At 36.7% G+C, this 22,361-nt stretch overlaps 2 protein-coding genes across 2 annotated transcripts; both read left to right on the forward strand.

Moving 5' to 3' along the window:
• The first annotated feature begins 130 nt into the window (after nucleotides 1-130).
• LOC112791591 (ARF guanine-nucleotide exchange factor GNOM) lies at nucleotides 131-7,439 on the forward strand. Its single transcript, XM_025834488.3, has 3 exons — nucleotides 131-855; nucleotides 1,790-2,572; nucleotides 3,283-7,439. Exons 2-3 carry the CDS (start codon nucleotides 1,847-1,849, stop codon nucleotides 6,943-6,945), a joined length of 4,389 nt encoding a protein of 1,462 aa, XP_025690273.1. The 5' UTR covers nucleotides 131-855; nucleotides 1,790-1,846; the 3' UTR covers nucleotides 6,946-7,439.
• A 7,523-nt stretch (nucleotides 7,440-14,962) lies between these two features.
• LOC112791592 (ARF guanine-nucleotide exchange factor GNOM) lies at nucleotides 14,963-22,110 on the forward strand. Its single transcript, XM_025834489.2, has 3 exons — nucleotides 14,963-15,345; nucleotides 15,851-16,620; nucleotides 17,939-22,110. Exons 2-3 carry the CDS (start codon nucleotides 15,883-15,885, stop codon nucleotides 21,617-21,619), a joined length of 4,419 nt encoding a protein of 1,472 aa, XP_025690274.1. The 5' UTR covers nucleotides 14,963-15,345; nucleotides 15,851-15,882; the 3' UTR covers nucleotides 21,620-22,110.
• The last annotated feature ends 251 nt before the right edge of the window (nucleotides 22,111-22,361 follow it).

A 22,361-nucleotide genomic window follows, 5' to 3' on the forward strand; every position in this document is an offset into this window, starting at 1 on the left:
CTCTTGAGTCTTTGTCAAACAGATTCTGCATCGTTTTCTCTGGGATTTGGTGGGGTGTGAGGAAGTAAAACTGAATTAAATGAGCTTGGTTCGAACTCCTTATATAGGCAACTTACTAGTAATTCGAATCAAGTTAATTCGAACTACTATTAGAAAGCAACAATGAATAATTCGAATCAATATGATTCGAACTCCCTTGAGTCACATTTGCCTACTAATTCGAAACGACTCAATTCGATTTAGCCTTCTTTAATTCGAATCTACTTGATTCGAATTACATGCAACTCGTCCCAATGGTAATTCGAATCATGTTGTTTCGATTTACTTGCATTAGCAGTTCGAATCAACTTGATTCGAATTATATATATTTGCTCGTTGGTGGATTGCTGAAAAAATTTTTATTTTGGCTGATTTGGATAATAAAGATCTCCCATTAGTTTATTTAGGTTTTTTACCCTTTTAATTATCTATAGATAGATCATGAAAACAAATTCCCAAGATGCTACAGGCCATCGTAAACAAGAGAGTATGAGTAATTTGGAGTCAGTAGAAGGGTAGATAAGCAAATTCAAATCCAAACAACAGAAAGAAGAAAGTGTATGAGTAGAGTAATTTGGAGTTAGTAGAAGGGTACATAAGCAAATTCAAATCCAAATAACAGAAAGAAGAGAGAGAAAGATAGTGAGAGAGAGAGAAGGCCCCGACAAGAGCAGGGAAGGGGAGCTTCTCAGCAGAACTCCCCATCGCACATGATTCCCAATTCCACACTCCATTAACAGCCAATACAATCTCGCCACCGCCACCACCACCACCACCACTACCAGCTCCAATTTGCATCCTCCACTTGTTTTCACCGTAAGTTTCTTTTCATTCTTCTCCTTCTTTGGCTCCTTTGGGCATTGCCATTGTGAGAAAATTTTTAACCTTGATATAGTCCTAGATACCCCTTTGTATTCAACTTTAAGAATTTTGATCTAATTCTGAATGGGTCTCGTTGGTCCAATGAATTAGATCATTATTAATGTGCTATGGGGATTTGTCAACGGAAATGGGTTTAATCATAAGGTTCAGATTTAATGGTAGATCTAAGGTTTATTTATATTTACATAAAATTTGTGTTTTTCAGGCAATTTGATCATTTAATGTTATATGTTTGGAGTTGTGTTATGGATACATCTGAATTGATTTCCGTCCTGAAATGGGTTAATTTTGTCACAGTTACCATTATTTTGGCGTGCAACGTCTTTTCCTCTGTTGTGATCTTTCATGTCCCAGTGTGGTCCTCTAAATAACGCCTTCAGATTTCAAAGTTCACCCATGAATTTTTCATCTTTGGGTTAAAAGAACCAAATTCTCATTCATAATCTCAAACCTAACATCAATAAATGAGTGGTTTTACTTATACAACTCTTTGTTGTTTTTTTCCTCTTCTCGTTTTTAAACCAAGACAAGGGGAGTTGCTGGATTTTACTTGGTAGTGGAAACTTAAAATGTTATTGCTGGTTATAGATATAGATACTCTGTTATTCTCTGCTACTGATCTTTTCTGTGGCCTAAACATTATGTGCCCTTATTAAGGATAAGGCATGAAAACATTGTCCAGTTACTATATTGATGGAGTAGTCAGTGAGTCAATTTTTAGGGGAAATTGTATGTGTACTTTATATGGTCTATTTATAGATATTAACTAGGCGTACTACCTGCGTTGAATTTTGATTATGTGTTAACCCTGCTTTTAAAACCCTTATCACTCTCCTGATTGTCTCTTTCAACATATTGTTTTTCCTAGGGCTTTCGTTAATCTCAGTGTTCTTCTGGTAAATGTCAAGCTGGTTCATTTGGAAAAATGGGACATCTAAAGATGCAGATGGAAACTGGTATCAATGCAATAGAGGATCAATCTGGGTATACTAATAGAAATAGTATAGCATGCATGATCAATGCTGAAATTGGCGCTGTTTTGGCGGTCATGCGAAGAAATGTTAGATGGGGGGTTCATTATATGGCAGATGATGACCAATTGGAGCACTCTCTTGTTAAGTCGTTAAAGGAATTAAGGAGGCAAATCTTTTCATGGCAAGGTCAATGGCATTCCATCAACCCAGTCTTGTATCTCCAGCCTTTCTTGGATGTAATTAAATCAGACGAAACTGGTGCACCAATCACAGGTGTTGCTCTCTCATCTGTTTACAAGATCTTAACCCTTGATGTGATAGATCAAAACACGGTCAACATTGAGGATGCCATGCACTTGGTGGTTGATGCTATCACAAGTTGCAGATTTGAGGTGACTGATCCTGGATCAGAAGAAGTGGCATTGATGAAGATATTACAAGTTCTTCTAGCATGTGTGAAATGTAAAGCATCGACTACGCTGAGTAACCAACACATTTGCACCATAGTAAATTCTTGTTTCCATATAGTTCATCAAGCAGGAACCAAAAGTGAGCTGTTACAGCGGATAGCACGGTACACTATGCATGAACTTGTAAGGTGTATATTTTCTCACCTTCAGGATATTGAGAACACAGAGCATTTGTTGATAAATGAGAGATCTCCTTTAAAACAAGAGGTATAAGATTCATGTTACTTTTGGGTTGCATTTGTCGCTTTTTCATGCAATTTTGTGTCACTTGCTGTCAGCTGTAAAACTTGAATGGAAAAAAAGTAGGAGTTTTGCTTGGAGAGAAGATTTTTATTTATGCTGGATTTTTGTTTGTGCTGTTCTTTATAATCTGCAGCTTAAAAAACTGTGAAATTGTTCAAAAATGAAATCTTCCTTAACTTATTTAATCCTCCCTCCCCTCCTCTCCTCCATAAAGAAAAACTTAGTCACTCTGCTTACATTATAAAATTTTTTAGTTTCCAATAACTTGTTCACGACAAATTTTATGGTGTTTGACCAGTTAATTATTTTCGTGGATTGGGTCTATAGAATTGCATAAAATGGACTTAGATCCCTCTTGCTGCTTTCCCTTCAGATGCAGCACAGCAAAAATAAGAAAGGGTCTATTTGACCTAGAAATATTTTATGTGGCTTGTGGATTGTCTGGAACTTACTAGGAAACAAGGAAAAATCCTTTAAAAAGTATTTATTTTGAAAATGATAGTTGTATACCAAAAGACAATATACAACTATGATTGACACCCAGCTGTTCTGTAGCACTTTCATGCATCTCCAAGAAAAGGAGAAAAGAAAACCAAGTAACGTAGTTACTAATTTTCAAAGTCAGGACATGCATAAATTGTAATTTAATCACTGGTTTATTTATTTATCTTCAGACCAGTGGACAAAACAATGAGAGCACTGTATTTAGCAGACTGTTGGAGAATGGGAGCCAGAATTCTTCATATGATGGTGAACCACTAGGAATTTCTTCTGGTATTGCAAGTGCTGTAACGTCAACCGTAATGGATGAAAACTCAGCTTTTGCTAGCAATGGCAACGAGACTGATCCACATGAATTACAGCTTATGTCTGAACCATATGGGGTTCCCTGTATGGTGGAGATATTTCACTTCTTGTGTTCTTTGTTGAATGTTGTTGAGCATATGGGAATGAATCCTAGATCAAACACAATAGCATTTGATGAAGATGTGCCTCTTTTTGCCTTAACTTTGATCAATTCAGCCATAGAGTTGGGAGGACCTTTCTTTCGCTGTCACCCAAGATTACTGAGCTTAATTCAGGATGAATTATTTCGCAACCTTATGCAATTTGGTTTGTCAATGAGCCCTCTTGTACTTTCAATGGTGTGCAGCATTGTTCTTAATTTGTATCATCATCTTCGTAAGGAACTCAAGTTACAGCTGGAAGCATTTTTTTCTTGTGTAATTTTGAGGCTTGCACAAAGCAAATATGGGGCTTCATATCAGCAACAGGAGGTTGCCATGGAGGCCCTTGTTGATTTTTGCAGGCAAAAAACATTCATGGTAGAGATGTATGCTAATTATGACTGTGATATAACTTGTAGTAATGTCTTTGAAGACATTACTAACTTGTTGTCCAAAAGTGCATTTCCTGTGAACAATCCATTGTCTTCCATGCATATTCTTGCTTTGGATGGTCTTATTGCTGTCATGCAGGGAATGGCTGAAAGGATAGGCAATGGATATGTAAGTTCCGAGCGTTCTCCTGTGAATTTGGAACAGTATATTCCTTTCTGGCTGGAAAAATGTGAAAATTATGGTGATCCAAATGATTGGGTTCCTTTTGTCTTCCGAAGAAAGTACTTCAAGCAAAGATTGATGATAGGGGCTGATCACTTCAATCGCGATGTTAAGAAAGGCCTTGAATTTCTCCAAGGAACACATCTTTTACCTGATAAACTTGATCCCCAAAGTGTTGCCTGCTTTCTCAGATACACTGCTGGGTTGGATAAGAATCTCATTGGTGATTACCTAGGAAATCACGATGAGTTCTGTGTTCAGGTTCTTCATCAATTTGCCAGAACATTTGACTTCCAAGGCATTACCTTAGACAAAGCCCTGCGTATATTTTTGGAGAGTTTTAGGCTTCCTGGAGAATCACAGAAGATACATAGGGTGCTCGAAGCTTTCTCTGAGAGATATTTTGAGCAATCACCAGATGTTCTTGTTAACAAGGATGCTGCTCTCGTGTTATCCTACTCAATTATAATGCTTAATACGGATCATCACAACGTTCAGGTCAAAAAGAAGATGACGGAAGAGGATTTCATCAGGAATAACAGGCTTATTAATGGTGGGAAGGACCTCCCACGTGAATTCCTGTCAGAGATTTATCATTCCATTTGTAAGAATGAAATCCGCACAACCCCTGAACCGGGTTTTGGATTTCCTGAAATGAGCCCAAGTCGGTGGATTTCTCTAATGCACAAGTCCAGAAAGACTGCTCCATTTATTGTATCTGATTCCAGAGCAGACCTTGATTATGATATGTTTGCCATATTGTCAGGCCCAGCAATTGCTGCCATTTCGGTGGTATTTGATAATGCTGAAAATGAAGAGATATATCAAACTTGTATCGATGGATTCTTAGCTGTTGCGAAGATATCAGCTCACTATCATCTTGCAAATGTAATTGATGATTTGGTTGTGTGCCTTTGCAAGTTCATTACCATTTTGGATCCATTCTCAGTTGAGGAATCTGTCCAAGCCCTGGGAGATGACACAAAAGTAAGAATGGCACTTGAGACAGTTTTTGCTATTGCAAATAGCTATGGTGATTACATCCGTGCAGCAGGGTGGAGAAATATTCTTGATTGCATCTTAAGATTGCACAAGTTAGGCCTTCTTCCTACTCGTTTGGTGAGTGATGCAGCTGAGGAGTCAGAGCTTTCTGCAGAATCCGGACATGGAAAACCTAATTCCAACTTGTCCTCATCAACTCAACTTCCATCTGTTAGTACTCCAAAGAGATCATCTGGACTGATGAGTAGGTTTAGTCAACTCTTATATCTTGGCACTGAAGAGCCTAGATCAGTACCAACTGCAGAAGAACTTGTTGCTCATCAGCAGGCTGTACAAATAATTCAGAAGTGTCACATTGATACTGTATTCACTGAGAGTAAATTTCTGCAAGCCGAATCTCTATTGCTGCTTGCAAGAGCACTCATTAATGCTGGAGGTCAACCTCGAAAAGGTAACAGCATCTCTGGGGATGAAGATACTTCAGTTTTCTGCCTGGAGTTACTAGTAGCAATCACATTGAATAATAGGGACAGAATTGGACTTCTATGGAAGGATGTTTATGAGCACATATCCAATATTGTTCAGTCAACTGTGACGCCTTGCATACTGATAGAAAAGGCCGTTTTTGGGCTTCTAAGGATTTGCCATCGCTTACTTCCATACAAAGAGAGCATTGCTGATGAACTTTTGAGGTCCCTGCAACTTGTCTTGAAACTTGATGCTCGGGTTGCAGATATATATTATGAGCAGATTACTCAAGAAGTCAGTCGGCTTGTAAAGGCAAATGCTTCTCATGTCAGATCTCAGTTAGGATGGCGGACAATTACGTCACTTCTTTCCTTCACTGCTCGGCACCAGGAATCGTCTGAGGCTGGATTTGATACACTGCTGTTCATTATGTCTGACGGGGCCCACTTGCTTCCTGCAAATTATGTTCTTTGTGTCGATACTGCAAGGCAGTTCGCTGAGTCCCGTTTAGGACAGGTAGAACGGTCTGTGGTTGCGCTAGATCTTATGGCTGGTTCTGTCAATTGTTTAGAGAAGTGGACTAGTGATGCTAAGCAGGCAGCAAAAGATGAGGAAGTGGAGAAGATGTTGAAGGACATTGTGGAAATGTGGTTGAGGCTAGTGCAGGGAATAAAGAAGGTATGTTTGGACCCAAGAGAGGAGGTTAGAAATCATGCTCTGTTGTCTCTGCAGACATGCCTGACAGGAGCTGTTGGGATTCATGTCCCACCTGATTTGTGGTTACAGTGTTTCGATCAAGTGATTTTCACTGCAGTGGATGATCTGCTTGAAATCGCTGAGGAATACTATCAAAAGGAATACCGGAACATGGAAGGGACACTTATTCTTGTGTTGAAGCTCTTGTCTAAGGTTTTCCTCCAGTCACTCTCCAAACTATCACAATTGACAGATTTCTCAAAACTATGGGTCGCTGTGCTAGATCGGACAGAAAAATATACGAAAGCAAAAATTAGGGGAAGGAGAAGTGAGAAGCTTCAAGAGCTTGTGCCTGAGCTCCTGAAGAACACTTTGCTTGTCATGAAATCACAGGGCATACTTTTACCGAGCAGTGGCGCTGGTGAAAATAGTTTGTGGGAACTGACATGGCTACATATGAAGAATATTGCTCCATCATTGCAGTCTGAGGTGTTCCCTGCTCCAGAGCTTCAGCAGGCACTGCATAAACAGATTGAAGCCGTTGACGCAAACACTTCTGTTTCTTCAAATGAAACAGTGAGCCAAGATGGTGCTGGTGTTGGTTCCTAGGCTACCTGAGTTGGCTTTTTCAATGCTTGCCGCTACGAACCCGCAATATCAGTCCTTGATAGGTTTTCCTGTTTCTATCTTGGGTTGTTTGGGTTCTGAAGCTGATTCTGCATAATGTGACGGATATTGGAACTAGTTAATGAGGCCAAATCTGAGAATTAAAGTTGCCTGTGATTTTGGTATTCCTCTTGAACTAGTGGGTAATAGAATAGTGGGAGTTTTGGTTGGAGATACATGTTATATAAATATAGTGCTTACCTTCCCTTCCCTTCCCTTATTGAGTGCTTGTAAAGATGAGAACTCTTCTTTGTTTCAACAAGTACACAGGAAATTATCCTCAAGTATTACTGTCTTGCTAATTTGACAGATCTTGAGATTTATGTTTCCTCTTGGCTCTAGCTAGTAGCTGCTACATGTATGTTACTCGGTATGATAATGTTGCAAACAACACAAGTTTTGAATTGATCTAAAGGAATATTAAATCATTCAATCAATATTAGGACTACCCTTTTTTAATTCCAAATCTTTAGCCAAATGCTCCAAAAGAAATACTTATTGGCTAAATTTATTAAGATATTACAGTTTCATTCACCTTGGTGACAATATGAATGCTTGATCGTTTGATGTCTTTTTTTTTTCCTACGACTTAATTATATTTTAATTCTTTAAAATAAAGGTAGTTATAAAATATAAAAGAATATAATTAACTTAGATTACTAATTTTTATTATGTAAACGGTCTTATTATAAATATGATACATGATAACATATAATGACATTATTTTATTTTTGTAATCGATCCTATTTAATGGATAAAAACTGTTGTTGTTATTGGTGTACTAATTTTGATTATGTATGATTCAATCAAAAAATTTAAAAATAATTACTTTTAAGTTAATTTGTTCTTTTATTTTAGAATTATTCTTATCTTAGAATTGCATTTGAATTTATTTAAAAAAAAAGGAATGACAACTTGACAGCAGTGTATTTCAGCAATTTATTGCTAAAAGCCCAAAAGAAAGCATGATCAATGGACAAGATAAAAGATAAGAAAACCTTATTATTATTTTGTACGTAATAAAATTAGAGAAATAAAAAAAATAAATAAGAAAATAGAATACTCGTTCGACTTACGAGTTTTTTAATTTTGATATGGAGTGATTGTTGGTGTATAGCATAGTTATGAAAGTATATGGTATTTTATGAGACTGTGATAGCGAGCAAATCGGACGAATCGATGGGAGGGGACTGTAATCGAATAGCCTGATTTCAGTAATCGGACCGTCCAATTTGTGTACTGAATCTACGTGGCGCGCATGCAACGGGATCCTGGTTGGCTTCCTTGCTTCCTATACTCTATTCGAGTGTCACCCCCTCCCAGCAGTCATCATTTTCACTCGCATACACTATCTCTCTCTGCTTGCTCTCCAACCCTACAACCAGGGACGGACTTAGAGGGGGGCAAATAGTGGCCTCGGCCCCTTAAAATTTTTAAAAGCTATATTTATACCTGAGATATATATATTTAAAAAATAAAAATATTATATAATTTAATATTTTTATATGTATTATTTTTTATTATGTGATAAATTTATGTCTTAATTGTTTAATTCACTAATATTTTTTACTTAACTAATTTAATATCATACCCTCAAATCTTTTTGTAACTTTCAAATTAATTTTTATTTAATAATCTCTATATTTATTTAAAAAAATTATTTGTTTATTTTATATTAACATATTTAAAATTTATATTATTATATTAATAATAACTTACGTAGTTATATTTTGGTAATCACATTATGTTCTTTATATTTTGGTAATCACATTATGTTCTTTATATATTCTTTTCTTATAAAAAATACTTATTTTTCTTCTAAATTTATGTTATTGAAAGAAAAACTTTTATAAAAATATTTTATATCTTGTATTCTATAAAGGTATTGTGTCTTTCAAATAATTAATAATTTATCATTTATTTTTAAATTTTTAAAAATTTAAAAAAATTAATTTAATTAATAAGATATGTAATCATTTTTAACTAAACTCGTTATAAATTATTGGTACTTTATAATTTTATAATGTACTATTGATATTGTTATATTTTTTTATGTAACGATCATATTAAAAATAAAATTGTGAAAAAAATTTTATAATTATATATATATTGATAAATTTTTTGAAAAATACTCTAATAACTATATGTTAATTATTTTTATGGAATGAAAAAAATTCATGTAAAATTCGGCCTCTCCATATGAAACTTTCTGGATCCATCCCTGCCCACAATCATCTTCATTTTCAATCATTGTTGGATCATAAAGTAACCCAAAAAATATTCAAATACAATGCCAAAAAGACCAAAAATTAAAGAAGTGAATCAGCCAAATTTTCATCTTGTTAATTATTTTGGACATTCAAACTATGTAAATTTTTATTTTTTAATATTTTGATTTAATAAAAATAATAGTGATAATATTAGATTTTAGTAGCAATATTATAATAGTACTAAGTAGAAACTAGATATGCATGTATGATATTGTTAGTGTTAGGTGTTAGAAATAGAGATTAAAGTAGAATTAGTTTTTATAAAGTCTGTGAATAATTTTGATTAATAATATGTTATGTTTTGATTTGGAATGAAATTTATGATTATTGATTAATATGTTTTGGAATGAAACCAATTTATAAAATCTGTAGATATTATTATTATTATTACGTGTTGAAATGAAATTTTAATTAATATATTTTTGTTTTAATTGTATTGTACTAGAAATAGAAATATGAATTTAGGATAGTTTAAGTTAAGTAAAAAAATTTGAATTTAATAAATTATTTATGATTATTAATAATTGAATTTAACCTAATTTAGTGTAATTTAGACAATAAATTAGTAAACACTAAATCTAAAATATAAATTTAATATATTATTTTATGAATAATAATAATAATAATAATAATAATAATAATAATAATAATAATAATAATAATAATAATAATAATAATAATAATAATAACTTTAGAGGTTAAAAGAAGAAAAAATGTATATTAGTTTTATAAATAATTTATCATTACTAAAATTATTTTGGTTATTTAGTTAAGGTTAATTAATTTTTGTTATAAGCTAATAAATATGAATGTAGGATTTTTGTATAATAGATTTACTATATATGTTTGAAATACAATTATACTGGTAGTTACAGTGGACATGTAAGGATAATTATGTTATTGTTAATATAATTATATTATACTAGTAGTTATAACGGAAATGTGATATTGTAGGGTTCACGGATGTTGATATGTGACCATTTAAAGCTGTCAGATCCGTACAACCAAATTGTTGAGGGGCATTTACGGGAGACTAGTTTTTATCATGTTTCCCATATTGGAGTCATCCAGTGTCGTCAGCAATGATTAATGCTCTAATCAAGAGATGGTGCCCTGAGACTCACACATTTTATTTTCCGGTTGGTGAGTGTGCTATGACGTTGGAGGATGTGGGGATAATTCTTGGTCTGCCGAAAATGGTCTTCCGGTTATAGGACCGACCATGAGTAGTTTTGAGGCCTTGGAGGCCGAGTGCTTGCATCATTTGGGATTGCACTGAGGAAGACAGACTGCAGAAAAAGCTTTATAAAATTGACGTGGTTTAGGGGTTTGAAAGATCTCATAGTCTTGAATGATGATATTCACATTTAGAGGTACGTAAAGTGCCACATAATGTTGTTATTTGCGACAATTCTGTTTGGAGACAAGTTGGGTGCAGCGGTGTACTGAAAATTTTTGCCTTTGCTCCGTAACTTCGCTGGGATCATACAATTTAATTGGGGATCAGCATGCCTTGCACACTTGTATAGATCATTGTGTAGGGCAACTCGTGTCGACTGCAAGGAGATGGATGGTCCACTGACACTTTTGCTTACTTGGGCTTGGATCCATCTACCATTTCTTGCGCCGATTTCCGGCAATCCCCAAGTATTTTTTATTGCAAACAGGTAAAATGAATTACTTTATGTGTTGAAATAAAGACTAGAAATTGTATTTTATTTTTTACAAGATAAGTTAACTGAGAAATTGTCTCACGGCAAGTGGCGTAACTGGGATCGTGAGAATCAACAGCAACAACCACCGGCACCGTCACCGCCACAACAGAAGGTTGAGTATTTTACACCATATGTTCCTCACACGCATCCGTCGAATTATTTTTCACCATTAGTCCCGTTACATTAACAGTATTGGAGTGGTCCACAGTTTGAGGCAGAGGAGCAAGCTTTATTCAGCCAGCTGCTTGGTTTTATGACTCCAGGGCCAAGTCACTCACATTCAGGTAATTATGATGACATTTCCACCGATCAGTTGGCACATCCGGGTGGTATTACTCTAGTTAGAAGGTCATTGGATTCGAGACCTCGAGTTCGCACTTTCTCTGATAATTCTGGAGGTAGAATATATGTTGACTCGAGTAGAAATGCTGATGCCACAGGAGGAATTATACAGAGTAGAAACCCTAGGCGTATTCCAATGAGTCTAATTCAGAAGAGCAATAAGGCAATTGATGACGAGACTGATGACTACCTAGTAGACCATCCAGATAGTCATGGCGACCATGAGGACGAGGACGAGGATGGGGATGAGGATGAGGAGGACGATGGCGATGTCGATGATGAGTCGGCCGGTCAAGATGATGAAGATGCGGGTCATCTTAGGCCGACCTTTGGCTACCCATCTGAGGAACGGATTGCCAACGAATCGAAGTCCATAATAAGCAGGCAATGTTGTAAGATTTTACAGTGGTCTAAATCTAGTCCTGTATACTCTTCGAACTTGGTCCATCTTGTATACGTCATGAACGTACACTTGCCAATCCAACCACTGATTTGCACAACAAACAAATATATGTCGACACAGAATTCGGTCAACCTGAAATTCACCATAGTTGCACCGTTGTCGGCGTAGGTCAACTGCATACTTAACCCCACTAGGCATCTCACGTACTTCAAAGACTTCATTTTCTCTGTCAAAGCAACTAATCAGTATGTTTCCCAATGCTCGTTGATTTGCATGCAACTTGGAGGTCACCAGCTCAGAGAACACATGTCCAGCATTAATTTGAGCCTCAGTCTCGGCTCTTTTCCTAGTGAACAACTCATTTAGTCTATAAAATGTAGTCTTAACAAGCGCAGTGACTGGGAGATTGCGTGCCCCCTTCAAGACAGAGTTGATGCACTCCACAAGATTGGTGGTCATATGACCTCATCGGTATCCACCATCAAATGTCAAAGCATACTACTCACGTGGGATCCGGTTAAGCTAGTTGATGTAAGCCTCACCCCATTTGCGTAATCGTTGATAGCGCATCTGGTACTCCTGAATCGTCCTCGAATATCCTATGATAAAAAAAATTTCTACTATGAACAACATTCTATTCAATTGTATTTACAATAACAACACAGTTCCTTTTATTCAAACTTACCGATATTGACGATAAGCTTCTGCAGGTAAGGTGCCCTGAACTTCCTCAAGAAGTTTGACTCAATATGCCGGATACAAAACATATGGAAAGCTCTAAGAGGAGACCAAGTCCCATTACTACGAGCAATAGCTAACCTGATGGAATCATGTCGACCAGAGATAAGTTCTACACCATCACGTGTCACCACATGTTGACGCAAGTTACTTAGAAAAAAAGTACCATGCATTATAAGTCTCAACCTCCACTATGGCAAATGTAATAGGCATGATATTGTTATTGCCATCTTGTGAGACAGCAACCAACAAACAACCCTTGTATTTTCCATAGAAATGAGTTCCGTCCACCTGCACTACTAGCTTGTAATGTCTGAATACCCTAATACAAAGGTAATAACTCTAGAAGACTCGATGTAGTACACGAATATCAGGAACTAAATCATCCCTCTGGTACGCAGGCATTGTTTCAAAGTGAACCACTGCTAATTGCTCCTTGTGACACATGGCCTCAAACCATATAGGCAAAGCTTCATACGATGCTTCCTAACCTCTGAAAATTGACTCCACCGTCTTTTTGCTTTGCTAACCATGCTTTCCGATAACTGATGGTGTAGTTAAATTTTGACTGTACTTTCGTAATGAATAATTTCACCTTTATAGATGGGTCAACCTCTAACAACGACTTAATTGCTTCTGCAACTGTCTTGGAATCCAATTTCGAATGGTCTTGAGAAATAGTAGATATGGTACAAGTGTGACTACCATTGTACCTCCTTATCTTCTAATAGTACTTCTTCTGCATTTTGGTAACCCTGATCAGCCAATCATAACCTGCGCCATATTGTGTACGTTTAGCATAGAATGTCGTCGGTTCCGACTCATACATTCGATAGTCTACACCTCTACGAATGATATAATCTTTCAGCCTTGACTATTGCCTCCCTCAAACTGAATTCCATCCCCACCGTGAATTCACCATCCACAACAGTAGGAAGCTCTGCTACAATCACACCGCAGGATATATATTTTCATAAATAATCATTAAATATATATATCTTAACAATTAAAATCTCTCTATACATTATAAGTAATAAATAATTTATTATATATACAGTAATAAATCATTTTATTATATAAACAATTAATAATTCACTTTAACAGATATAATTATAATAGTCTATATTTTAGTTATTTTATCTACATAAAGAAATAGTAAATCTAATCCATAATAAAGAACTATTAACTAATAAAGTAATCAAATGCAATTATCACAAATTATAATCCACAAATCACATATATTACTCATCTGACTTTATTGATCTACTACTTTAAAATATCACACAACTATATTTCTTTACGTACCTGTATTCATATATTGGGAAAATTCTGGTGCATGCATAGACTCCAAATCTAACGACCGCATGAAAGAAGGCTCATGAAATGGATGTGGGTTTGTTAGTGCATTTACAACTTTCACCACATTTGCATTCATAGTACCGTTAGCTTCATCTTTGTCTTCACCTGCACCAACAATCTCATAGTTACTTTCAAATTCCTCCTCACTATCACTATTATAATCTTTCAATTCAATATTTTAGTCCGCTTCAGATTGCTCAAACTCAATATACAACTTGATGCATGATATTCGGTGGCGATTTTCAATATATATTGAAAAAATTTCATGCATGATCGCTTCATCTGTCACGTATTTCGTTTGAAATTGAACAAACCCACAAAACACAAATAAAGGATACTTGTACAAAATACAAGATACTCTCCTAGATACTTGAGAATCTATATTCTCACAAATCACGCCTTTTAATTCCTCAAATGACAATGTGAACGGAATAACATCTAATAAATTTTCACATACAAATTAAACTTCCTCATATGTTTGTAATAAAATATGTCCATAACAATATATTTTCAAGATAGCTCTATCATCCATGATAATATACGTATATTAAACACTCTCAATCTCACTATTTTTTCTAAAAGAATGGAGGAGAAGAATGAGAGAAGAGGAAAAACATTACCTGAGATTTAAAACTCACTATAAAAAAGAAGTAGAGAGTTCTGTGAAATTTTGGTTTATGTATACATAAACAAATAAATCGAACGGTCCGACCATTTACTGCTATTTCAAATTTTTTACCGAACACAAATGGGATCGATTAGTGTTCTCTCAAATTAAAAAAATTTTTCAAACAAAAAAATTGGTGGATCCAATTTCAGTCAATACTAATTTTTATTTCACACAAATTGAACCATTCAATTTGTGTTCTTTTTCTCTGCAAAAAAAAATCAGACAATTCAATATCTTTTTCTTTAATTCCAAAAAATAACGTCGTCACAATAGTTTATATCCTCCCAAAACTCCATAATTCAACGTAACTTACATGTGTAATCATATAAAGAAAAATTAGCCTTTGAGTTATTTCTCTCCCGAAAGATCGGCTTAGATCACCAAAATGACTTATTATTGACACAGATTTTTTCCCCAAAGCTGAAAAAGAAAAATGCTTCAGGTTAAGTCAATTTTCTGTCATTTGGCAGAAAATTATGTTACAATGATAGACATCTTGTACTTAACGCTACACTAGAATGGTGAATTTTTTTCATTTAATGCCATTTGTACATATATCATGCCGTGCCACATATTTAAATTTTCTTTTTTAATTACGTAATCTACAAATAAAATAAAATGAAAATGTTACAATTTGTCAAGGCTTTTCTTTCTGATTTCCAAACGCTACTTTTCCACAAGACAGAGGAGGCTCAGTAAAGTGCTCCCGGTTACGGGAGAGAGAACAGAGAAGCAGAAGCAGAGGCGATTCGCCCAACGCAGACGCTGAGCCCGCGAATTCTGAAAACCGCGACGCCAAAAAACTTCCGAAAGTTGAAGAGAGCCACTGCTGTGACTTCGACTGAGGTTTTTTTCTGCTTTTCCTTTCTCTTCACTGTTGCTCCTCTTTGCATCGAATGCTACGTTGCGGTTTCTCTCTCTCTCTCTCTGTTCCTATGTTTCTATGTATAGTTTAGAGTTGGAGCTGTGCTTCTTTCTGCAGCTGAAACCACCAATAACTAACTTCGATTGTTGCTATGATTTCACTTTAGTTTGTAATTAATGTCTGAATTCTAGGATTTTACTCAGTGAAGAAGAAGAAACAATGCTGGATAGATCAGATCTAAATCTACCTGTGAATTTTTTAAATTTGGTGTTGTTGAAGTAGTATGTTTGCCTTTGCGTGCTTAACTTGTGGATGATGTTTTGGTGAATTGAATCTGGAATATTGTCACGCTGTGTTTTGTTCCGTTTGATGCTTTATTTAGTTTGTTGAAATCCCGATCTCGTAATGTATGTTGTCTTTTGGGACTTAAAAGAGTGAAATTTTTTCGGTTTTGGTTGGTAGTTTTATTTTTTGAATCTGTACCAGATCCTTGGGCTGTACGGAAGGATATAGTGAAAATGGGGCGTCTGAAGCTGCAGGCTGGTATCAACGCGATAGAAGAGGAGGAACCTGAGGATTGTGATGCTACCTGTCCAAACAAGACAACTTTATCATGCATGATCAATTCTGAAATTGGCGCCGTGTTGGCAGTTATGCGGAGAAATGTAAGATGGGGGAGCAGTTATATGTCCGGCGATGATCAGATGGAGCACTCTCTCATTCAGTCTTTGAAGGCGTTAAGGAGACAAATCTTTTCATGGCACCATCAGTGGCACGCTATCAACCCGACCTTGTATCTCCAACCGTTTTTAGACGTGATTCGATCCGATGAGACAGGTGCACCAATTACTGGGGTTGCCTTGTCATCTGTTTACAAGATCTTAACATTGGATGTGATTGATCAAAATACAGTCAATGTTGAGGATGCTATGCACTTGGTGGTTGATGCTGTCACTAGCTGCAGATTTGAGGTTACTGATCCTTCATCAGAAGAAGTCGTCTTAATGAAGATACTGCAAGTTCTCCTAGCTTGTATGAAAAGTAAAGCATCTGTAATGCTGAGTAACCAACATGTTTGCACCATTGTGAATACTTGTTTTCGTATAGTTCATCAAGCGGGAACTAAGGGCGAGTTGTTGCAGCGGATAGCAAGGCACACAATGCATGAACTTGTGAGGTGTATTTTTTCTCATCTTCAAGATGTTGACAACACAGACCATGCATTGGTTAATGGAAGCTCTAATTTGAAACAGGAGGTATAAGATTCACTTTACCTTACTTGAAGGTTACATATTTTTACTCTACTGATTATTGTTCTAGCTACTAAGGAAATAAATAATAGAAAAAGGGAAATTTTATCTGTGTGTTGGGGAGCGGGGAGTCAAGAGAGAAATAACAATGAGTTCCTATTATGCAAGAGTTAATGTTATGCTATCAGTTAGTTTACTTTCCCAGTGTTTTCATAGCTCTAGGAACGTTTTACTTGTCTTCTCTGAATCATGGAAACTTCCAATCACCTGTCTTACCATGTCAAGTTCATACATGGTACTGGTGTTGTTGGATATACATGGATACTTATGGGTCTAGCATTATATTAAGATGATGCTACCTAAATACTAATTTGAACCTTATAAAATATCAAATTTGAAATTAAACCATTTGATTTGCCGTTATATATATATTGAACATTATTAAAAGAAAAAAATCGTTTATTTGATGTTTTGACTACTTTATTTTTTATTATTTTATATTTTTATATAGTATATCTGTACTTACCTATGCTTTATTTTATTTTATTTTGCCCAAAATTTTGTAACCCATACCCACATCAATATGTATCCATAATCGGCACTACTACTATACTTGTATGTGTGCTACATAGCTTGTCTTTTCTTTGGTTAGAATATTGCTAACAGATATTACAATATCAATGATGTTAAATCATAATAAATTGTGTAGCATTTTCCTTGAGTGTCATAAGCCATTAGTAAAATTTGACCTGCTGGTTATAATTAAATCATAGGTATTTTGTGCATCCTAAGATGAACGTCACAGATCTGCCTTTCCTTTGTCTTTCCATCCCACTAATAATAGTATATCTATATTCTGATTGTGTAGTTGGTATGGAAAAACTTGCATCTTTGAAAGTAGTTGGTAGTAATAATAATAATGATAATGAGATAGGATTAGTTATGGATAGATAGAGAAATAGATCCAAAGTACCGCATGTATTCAATGTGTACTGGATGAGCATACTTCAAGGATGAGAAAGAAGATACAAAAACAGAGGGTATTCATGATACCCTCAATTTTCCCTTACTACTTCTGTAACTAATGTTTCATCTTATTTCTCATATCTATATCCTACTGTGCTCCTTTCTGTTATAACTTAACTTCTTCCCTTCCTACACTCTATACAGAAGAGGCACAATTGTGACTGACCCATTTTCTTAAATAGTCACATTTTCAAATATTCAAAGGGAATCTGTTAATTGTTATACTGAAAAAGAACATTTTTGGGTTGTCAATTGATATTTATGACGTCTCATTTGTAGTTGTTCATTATTTGTTCAGACTGGGGGCCTTAATAATGAATATGCTTTTGGAAGTAGACAATTGGAGAATGGGAGCCTCGGCTCTGAATATGATAATCAGACATTGCCCACAAACTATGCTCCCAGCGCTGCAAGTGTTGCTACAGGAACTCGGATGGACGAAAACACAGCAATTGCTATTAGTGGCAAGGATGGTGTACCATATGACATGCATCTCATGACTGAACCATATGGTGTTCCTTGCATGGTGGAAATATTTCACTTTTTGTGTTCTTTGCTGAATGTTGTTGAACATATGGGAGTTGGTCCAAGATCAAACACTATTGCGTTTGATGAGGATGTGCCTCTCTTTGCCCTAACTTTAATTAATTCTGCTATAGAACTTGGAGGGCCTTCTATTCGCTGTCACCCAAGGTTGCTTGGCTTAATTCAGGATGAATTGTTTCGCAATTTGATGCAATTTGGCTTGTCAATGAGCCCCCTTATACTTTCAATGGTTTGTAGCGTTGTGCTTAATCTGTATAATCACCTTCGGACTGAACTCAAATTACAGCTAGAAGCATTCTTTTCTTGTGTAATTTTGAGGCTTGCTCAGGGCAGATATGGGGCTTCATACCAGCAGCAGGAGGTAGCCATGGAGGCCCTTGTTGACTTCTGCAGGCAAAAGACTTTTATGGTAGACATGTATGCTAACTTTGACTGTGACATTACTTGCAGTAATGTCTTTGAAGACCTTGCTAATTTGTTGTCAAAAAGTGCATTTCCTGTGAATTGTCCATTGTCTGCCATGCATATTCTTGCTTTGGATGGTCTTATTGCTGTTATACAGGGAATGGCTGAGAGAATTGACAATGGATCTGTAAGCTCAGAATATTCCCCGGTGAATCTTGAAGAGTATAATGCATTCTGGATGGTCAAATGTGAGAACTATGGTGACCCAAATCATTGGGTTCCTTTTGTCCGCCGAAGAAAGTACATAAAGAGAAGGTTGATGATTGGAGCTGACCACTTTAATCGTGATCCTAAAAAAGGTCTAGAATTTCTCCAAGGAACACATCTTTTGCCTGACAAACTTGATCCCCAAAGTGTTGCCTGCTTTTTCCGATACACTGCTGGGTTGGATAAGAATCTTGTTGGTGATTTTCTAGGAAATCATGATGAATTCTGTGTTCAGGTTCTTCATGAATTTGCAGGAACATTTGATTTTCAAGACATGAACTTAGACACTGCACTGCGTCTATTTTTGGAGACTTTCAGACTGCCGGGAGAATCACAGAAGATTCATAGGGTACTTGAAGCTTTCTCTGAGAGATATTATGAGCAGTCACCACATATCCTAGCTAACAAGGATGCCGCTCTTGTGTTATCATACTCAATGATAATGCTGAATACAGATCAGCACAATGTGCAAGTTAAAAAGAAGATGACTGAAGAGGATTTTATCAGGAATAACAGGCATATTAATGGTGGCAATGATCTACCTCGAGAATTCTTGTCAGAGATTTACCATTCAATTTGTAAGAATGAAATCCGCACTACCCCTGAGCAAGGCGTTGGGTTTCCCGAAATGACACCTAGTCGATGGATTGATCTAATGCACAAGTCCAAAAAAACTGCTCCATTTATTGTATCTGATACCAAGGCTTACCTTGATCATGATATGTTTGCCATAATGTCAGGTCCAACAATTGCTGCCATCTCTGTGGTATTTGATCATGCTGAGCATGAGGAAGTATACCAAACATGTACAGATGGATTCTTAGCTGTTGCTAAGATCTCAGCTTGCCACCATCTTGAAGATGTTCTAGATGATCTGGTAGTGTCCCTCTGCAAGTTCACTACACTTTTGAACCCTTCATCAGTTGAGGAACCCGTCCTTGCCTTTGGAGATGACATGAAAGCAAGAATGGCAACTGTGACTGTATTCACTATTGCAAATAGGTATGGTGATTACATACGCACAGGTTGGCGAAATATTCTTGATTGCATCTTAAGACTGCACAAGCTTGGTCTTCTTCCTGCCCGTGTTGCCAGTGATGCAGCTGACGAGTCTGAGCTCTCTAGTGAAACTGTGCATGGAAAGCCTGTCACTAATTCTTTATCCTCGGCTCACATGCCATCTATTGGCACTCCAAGGAGATCTTCAGGATTGATGGGGAGATTTAGTCAACTCTTATCTCTTGATACTGAAGAGCCAAGATCCCAACCTACTGAACAACAACTTGCTGCTCACCAGCGCACCCTCCAGACAATACAGAAGTGTCACATTGACAGCATCTTCACCGAGAGTAAATTTCTACAAGCTGAATCACTTTTGCAGCTTGCAAGAGCACTCATTTGGGCTGCAGGGCGACCTCAGAAGGGGAACAGCACACCCGAGGATGAAGATACAGCAGTCTTCTGCCTTGAGTTGCTGATTGCAATCACTTTGAACAACAGGGACAGGATAGGGATTCTTTGGCAGGGTGTGTATGAGCACATATCCAATATTGTTCAGTCAACTGTAATGCCCTGTGCCTTGGTAGAGAAGGCTGTTTTCGGACTCCTACGAATTTGCCAGCGGTTGCTTCCATATAAAGAAAACATTGCTGATGAACTTCTGAGGTCACTGCAACTTGTCTTGAAGCTTGATGCCCGAGTTGGTGATGCATACTGTGAACAGATTACTCAGGAAGTTAGTCGCCTTGTGAAGGCAAATGCTACTCATATAAGATCTCAATTAGGATGGCGTACAATTACATTACTCCTTACCAACACATCTAGTCACATAGAAGCATCTGAGGCTGGATTTGATGCACTACTGTTCATAATGGCTGATGGTGCTCACTTGCTTCCTGCTAACTATGCTTTCTGTTTAGACACTGCAAGGCGGTTTGCTGAGTCTCGTGTTGGACAAGCAGAGCGATCTATACGGGCATTAGATGTCATGGCTGGGTCTGTCAATTGCTTGGCTCGGTGGACTAGTGAAGCTAAGGAAGCACAAGATGAGGAACAAGCAGCTAAGATGTTGCAGGAGTTTGGAGAGATGTGGTTGAGACTTGTACAGGGTCTAAGGAAGGTGTGTTTAGACCAGAGGGAGGACGTTAGAAATCATGCTTTATTATGTTTGCAGAATTGCTTGACAGGAGCCGATGGCATTTATGTTCCACATGGTCGTGTGTTGCAATGTTTTGATATTGTGATCTTCACCTTACTTGATGACCTGCTTGAGATTGCACAGGGACACTCTCAGAAGGAGTACCGCAACATGGAAGGCACCCTTATCCTTGCAATGAAATTTTTGTCCAAAGTTTTTCTTCAATTACTCCCAGACTTATCACAATTGTCAACTTTCTGCAAGCTATGGTTAGGTGTGCTTAGCAGAATGGAAAAATATATGAAGGTAAAGATTAGGGGGAAAAGAAGCGAGAAGCTTCAAGAGACAGTACCTGAACTGCTTAAAAACTCCTTGCTTGTCATGAAGATGAAAGGTATTCTGGTGCAGAGGAGTGCCCTGGGTGGGGATAGTCTTTGGGAACTAACGTGGCTGCATGTGAACAATATTTCACCGTCATTGCAGCTTGAGGTGTTTCCCGAGCAGGATTCCGACCATTTGCAGAAGAAACAGGGTGAAGCAGTTGGAGGTTTGGTGCCTGATGAAATGGGTTCTGTTCCTTCAAGTGAAACAGAAAGCCTTGAAGATGCTGGTGTTGCTGGTTAACTTTATCTACAATGTTGTGGCAACCTGAACAGTTTTTTGCAGTTCATAGTGGCACACATCCACATCGAATTTTGTTATGCTATTGATAGATGCACGAGTTTTACATAAGGTGAAATGAATGGCTTTCTCAGTTGAAGTCGCAGCAAGTAGATATGGTTAAATCTGATTTTTCATCTGTCAATTGGCATTTCCCCCCCTTTATCGTAGCCCATAGAACCTTATTGTTGCTGTAACTTAGTTGAAAAATATATTGTAGCTTGAGATAGATTTCTACCTTTACACCCGACCAAGGAGCTGCCTGAGGGATAGTTAGCCCCAAATCTCCAAAAATATTTTTTGTACAGAACTTTTGATTCTCTCTATATTGCACCATGCATTTCGGTTGGTATGATAAAAACTACTACTCAACTTGCTTGCCTTGATATCTCTATCTCTCCATGTATGATAAATCCTGACACATTAATGCAAGGCCTTCGGAATATCATGGTTTAGTTTGTGCCTTCGTCATACATTTACCTCTCTGTCTTGCTTAATGGCTTTTTACCCCGAGATCAAAATTAGTAGTAGACCTTATGAATGTTAAGATGTTAGAATGACATTCTCTGTCTTCCCTTTGAGAAGAACTTGTTCCTTGTAATCGGATGTAATCAACAGACGGTGAAAAGTGTCATTCATGGTTTCTCGTATATTGATCAACATCTAAATTTTGGTCAAGTTCATTATATTTTGTACTTGAAATAGT

The sequence above is a fragment of the Arachis hypogaea genome, chromosome 3, assembly GCF_003086295.3.
Source record: "Arachis hypogaea cultivar Tifrunner chromosome 3, arahy.Tifrunner.gnm2.J5K5, whole genome shotgun sequence".
Lineage (NCBI taxonomy): Eukaryota > Viridiplantae > Streptophyta > Magnoliopsida > Fabales > Fabaceae > Arachis > Arachis hypogaea.